The 5842-nt window shown below is 40.2% G+C and overlaps 1 protein-coding gene across 1 annotated transcript in view; it reads right to left on the reverse strand.

Moving 5' to 3' along the window:
• nbeaa (neurobeachin a) overlaps positions 1-5842 on the reverse strand; it is a gene marked incomplete in the record, with an annotated part of 147512 nt that overhangs the window by 85297 nt on the left and 56373 nt on the right. The window contains 3 exon segments of the mRNA XM_014003308.1: positions 1415-1541; positions 4136-4257; positions 4441-4536. Of these exon segments, the coding sequence (XP_013858762.1) occupies positions 1415-1541; positions 4136-4257; positions 4441-4536 (345 nt within the window).

Here is a 5842-nt window from a genome sequence, read left to right on the forward strand (position 1 = left end):
TATATATATATTATAAATCTACACTAAACAAAATGAATAGTGCACCAAAATTAAAGCATTTAGACTTTTATTGCTTGGATTTAGAACATTTTCCGCATTTTGTTTTGTTCAGTAGAAAAAGGTTCTACACTTATATTTGCACTTTTATCGAGTTTGCTCACGTTTTGCCTCACCTGGCCTGAGTGTATTGCATATAGTATTTTGTAGCCTCAGTCTTGGTGCTCATATACATTATAGTAAATACAATACAGTAGAAGCAAACCTTTTAATGCAAACGGTAAAAAAACGTATTGTTTCCACCTTATTAGCATCTAATAATAACTACATATAAATAGCCTACACTAGGGCTGCACAATATATCAAAAAATGTATCATCATCGCGATAATAGCCTGCGCAATATGCATATCGCAACAACTGCATAAACTGCAATAAACGGTTGACTCAAAAGTTTGTATTTAAGCGTTGTGTCATTCTGATGGAAGCTTGAAGTATTTCACCAATCTAATGGAGCCCTTCATGTATTTGGTCAATTGGATAGGTCTTTCATTAAAAAAAAATCAGGCTGGAACGGAAATTATTAGGGTATTTTTTTTTGTCTATGAACCCAGAGCAGAAAGATCTCAACACTACACATGTATTTTTTTCATTTATCCCAAGTCATATCGTCTAAGCACTGTTATCACACATCGCGGGTTTACCTAATATTGTGCAGCCTAGCCTACACTTGTGACACCAGCACCCTGCTGTGTAAGAAATGCTTTTGAACCATGTACRTTTGTTTCAAGATGCTTTTTGAACTGCTTTGGTTATTATTTGTGCCTCTAACATCCTTCCATTAAACTAGGAGAGCTTTGATTTCATACAGTTTCCTGCAATGTGCTGGACTCATTCACCCCAGGAGGAAAGACAAATAAAGTCTACAAAGGGAGGAAGACAAGCTTGAATCTCGCCAGTTCATATATCACTACAGAGCAAACGTGCACCTAGGCGTTCACTCTCCCTCACACACACATTAACCCTTGCACACAACAGACAAACGCCTGTGAGAGAGGGCGACTTTTAAATTGCTCAAACGGAACCGCTGGGAACTTTGTTAGGCGGCGCGTGGATTCTACTGGGTCAGCAAGTCCTGCAGAAGGTCCAGCTCATCAACCGAGTGTGTGTTTGTTTCCAGGCACATGCAGCGGTGCGTGGGCGTTCGTGTTTGTGTGCAGGAAAGGCAGCAGAAACGCTGACGGGGCACAAGCCGGGCTGTGCACAGGACTTAATTGACGGACCTTATCTAAACTCATCAACATTCCCAGTGAGTGCAGGGAGGAGATAAAAAAAGAGGGAAGCAGCAGCATGCATGCCCCCCGTGCTGTCCCAGCTAACGAGTGACACAGGGTTTCCAAACCAGCTGTGTTTTCTTACCTTACGAGGCTGGAAATCATACTTCACACAGTGTTGAAAGCCTTTTCCTTTGGACTTCAGCGACGTCACGATCAGACAGTTTCCCACAAAGTGAGCCGAGTAACCGATTCCTTTACTCGTTCGGAAACTGTGAAAATGACACCAAATTAACATTTAAGAAAYGAGGCAAATTTTGAATTCCTGCACGACTGAAGGAAAAGCACATTTCTAATTATTTAAGCCACCTTTGACAAAAAAGTAGCCTTTAAAAATACTTTTTTTGCAGCATCAACAGGATTCCCAGATTAGTTTTTTCAGGAACGTCACTAATCCCCTCTGGCTTCCGTTCCCCACCCACATCGCAACATTTCTCATCCAACATTCCTAACATCCACGTAAAAACACAGTTTCACAGCTAGGACACATTTCCCTCCTGAAACAGGCCCAGAAAGGATCCCACGTGCAGCAAAGCCAGAGAGCAGATATAAATCCCTCTCAAGTGAATCCCTGGTTTACATTAGCGGTGTGTTAAAGAGGGTTATCATGGCCGTCATGGCACTGCAGAGGCCACGCTGTCAAACACGCTGCTAGAGTAGCAGCTGCATCTGGGGGAGGATGATAAGGCCTGGGCCAGAAGAGAAGAGAATGTCCTCTTTCTCCTGCGCTTCACTTACCGTGAAAACCTGACAAACGGTTACTAAGGAAACAGGATTACATCCGAACACTTTACATGATTAGAGCTCATCTCTGCGATGGTATCTGCTGCAAATGTGGCCGCGTGTGATTCTTCTTTTAAAGACAGTGGCTGCCTAATTCTTCCTGTTGGTGACTAATTTTCGACTCAGTTAGGGGTGAAGGAGGGATGATGCTAGTTTGCATCGCAGAGTGAAGAGGTGGATGGAAGARGACGAGCGAAGGAGTTCAATTAGACAAAAGGTCAAAGCTAATGAAGCGTCACACTGGCTAGCGGCACGCGCTTGCATCGCTAACAGTGAGGCCAGTGCTGCACAGCGTGCAGAGGCATCCACCAGACGCACTCATACCGAGTCTTGACATTTAAAGTTTTGTTCTAATTTGATAAAACATTTACCTTTGAACTCGTGGTTTATGTCTTTCAGTTTTATCGYTCGAGTGTTTACAATCTGGAAATCTAAAATGAGGATGATTTGTTCATGGTCAGGGAAAACAAGGAACATAAAACAACCAGATTTTTCACGTACAAAAAGAGCAACACTAAAGGCATCCTGGGTTAAGAGCTGTTTGCAGTGGTGGGCACAGTTCYCCTAAAGCACTAATGGGGGACTAATTTCCTGATTAGTGCTTTAGGGCTTTTGCTGTTTTTTAAAATCATTAATACCGTATTTATTTGTGTATAATATGACCCCCCTTTTGAGCTTAAAAAGCATAAAAAAATTTAATCCTGAAACTACCTCCAATTTCATACAGACTTCAAGATTTTTCAGCCTTGGCAGTCTTTACACATATTAGTAAAATGATCATTGCAATGTTCATTTTATTTTAACAACATATGTACTAAAAGGTATTTTGACAACAAATATAAATCAGCTGTAGCAGCATCATATGAATTCTGACATTTTACACATAGTCCACCAGGATGCACCAACACAAAAGTCAGAGACTTCACATGAGATTTGGGCCATCTTCTGGGGCAAAAGCAGATTACTTCCTACTCGCGAGCGCCCCCTCTGGTGGGGAAACATTTTTTCAGGGATACAAACTTTTTCAGAACACCGGTAGACGGCAGCCATTACAGAACAACATGTGTTTGTTGTTGTTCGAGGAGCGGCCCGGTCACACGCTAATGTCATTAGTTTGTTATCATTACAAAAGGTGCAGGAATACTTTTTTCCCCTTTTTTCACATCATGTCGTCTGCCTGGATCTGTTATTATCTCGCTCTGAAGCACGAAGGAGTGTCAGAGGTAAGCTCGCTTCAACTGCTTTCTATGATGCGGTCTCATTTAAGGACTCAGGCATTTTGTGAATGAAGCCGGTTTTTCAGTAAAAATACATAAGTAAAAATATTTATCCGAGTATAGTACTACCCCCCAACTTTATGGATGATTTTATGGATTTAATTTTACGTATTATACTTGAATAAATACGGTGGATTAGCACTTGCTAAATTTAGAAGCACTAACTGATCTCTTTAAATGTCATTGATCAACATTATTGTTCACAGTTGAGGATGAAAACTGTCATACATTTTCTTCATATGCGTGTCACTTATCTTCAAGGTCACGTGTCAAACTCAAGGCTCGCGGGCCATATGTGGCCTGCGGGTGACTCCCATTTGGCCCGCCAAGGGCACTAAGTGACAACATTCTGCACATAGTAAATATTGTCTCATGTTGACTCTGAAGAATGTTTCATGTGTCATCTGGATTATATTAGTTCTTTAGAATTAGCTTTTGCTAAATTTTTCAGTGTGTTAGTGCTTTAGAGTTAGGGGACCAAAATATTTGAGTTAGTGCTTTAGGGTTAGTGCAACTAATATTTAGATTAGTGGTTTGTTTTTCTTAAAAATATAGCCTTAAATATGTTTGTTTATATGTAAGCATGAAAGACTAACATAAAACCACAAGGTTTTATAGTCATTAAGTAAAAAAATAAGCAACACAATCTCTAAAAACTGCATGTTCAATAGTTTYAAAAAGGTCATTTTAGAAAATCCTTTTACTCAATAACTTTGATCTAGTCCAGAAGAAAATGATCTACTCACCAGTAGAGGTAGGGTTTGTCTTTATCCACATTGATGTTGTTGAGTGGATCCTGCCTGAACCAGGTGTTGATAGTGAATCCGTTCTGGTATGGCCATTTGGCRATGGGTGGCAATGCGATAGCCTGGTGGAGGAATCACATAAAAAAGCAGCTTCTGTCAATATGTAAAACAATTATGACAACAATCGCCTTATTCTGGTAGACTAAAGAGTTTGTGCACAGGTAGACACGAAGGGTATGAAAAGATCTGTAGTAATTTAGGTGAAAAAAATCATATTTTTTTTGCAACAAATGTGCTCATCTCACCGCTGCACTGCGTCCTGGAAAGTTGAAGAAAGTGTCGGGACCGTGCCTCTGAGGCATCTGGTTCAACACTGACAAGAGCTTGATAGCATGTCTTGGCTAGAAGAGGAGAGGAGAGGAGAAAGTAATCATCGTTATTATATGACAGATGTTGTCTATTAGGACAGTGAAGACTGTTGGAGAAAAAAAAGTAGTGTGGCACCACAACCCCACCAGATCAATAAGTCTTCAATCACCTCCCTCRACAACAACCTATGGCGACCTTTAATCGATTTGTCTCTAGAGAGGGTTTCTGTTGGGGGAGGAGCTACTAGAATTGACTGAGGTGTAGGGGTAAGGTAGATGGGCTGAAAATAGTTATTGGACAAGAGGAGGTACTGYGAAATGGTTGAAGGTATGGATCAGTGATCAGTGACCAGAGGTGGTGGAGCGTCTGCCTGATGGTAAGGTCGATTGAAAAGGGAGGAGCATTAGTAATGGAAACCAACTGATCACACATTCTCTACACCTACTAACCTAAAACAGATAGTTCAGATTTTTTGAAGAAAGTTTTTGTTGAAAGGTCATATACCTCATCTGTTGTGGATAACATTTTTTTACTAAATCAATCTAACCAGATTAACACTAATGGCCACTTCTAATGGGGTCAAAACCAAAGTGCTGTTCTAAAACAAAGTACAGGGGTTAGACAATAAAACYRAAACACCTGGTTTTAGACCACAACATCCCTTTCAGACAGCTTCCTCTTGCRTCCACAGTTAATCCTGTTGGATGTGGTTGGTCCTTCTTGGTGGTATGCTGACATTACCCTGGATACTGTGGCTCTTGATACATCACAAAGACTTGCTGTCTTGGTCACAGATGCACCAGCAAGACGTGCACCAACAATTTGTCCTCTTTTGAACTCTGGTATGTCGTCCATAATGTTGTGTGCATTGCAATATTTTGATACTTTACCCTGCTAATTAAACCTTCACACGCTGCTCTTACTGGTGCAATGTGAAATTTATGAAGACTGACCACCAGGCTGGTCCAAATTAGTCATGAAACCTCCCAGACTAAAATGACAGGTGTTTCAGTTTCATTGTCTAACCCCTGTAGGTTCAAAATGGATAATTGTAAATATAATTTTATAAGCTTTATCAGTTTTGTATTACATTGTTATTTACAGCAGCAGTAACAGCTAACTGTAGCACTTCCAGTGCAGACTTAGTTAGTTCCTGCAGGAATGTAATAATATTTTTGCTTGAATAAAAGACACAAAATAATGCAAAGTTAAGAACCACAAACGTATATTAAAACTAGGGCTGTCAAATGATTAATATTTCTAATCTGATTAATCCCAAAGTAGCTGGGAATTAGTCAAGATTCATCATGATTATTATACATTTATGTTGCATATTGA

This window comes from Austrofundulus limnaeus, unplaced genomic scaffold, assembly GCF_001266775.1.
Source record: "Austrofundulus limnaeus strain Quisiro unplaced genomic scaffold, Austrofundulus_limnaeus-1.0 Scaffold17, whole genome shotgun sequence".
Taxonomy (NCBI): domain Eukaryota; kingdom Metazoa; phylum Chordata; class Actinopteri; order Cyprinodontiformes; family Rivulidae; genus Austrofundulus; species Austrofundulus limnaeus.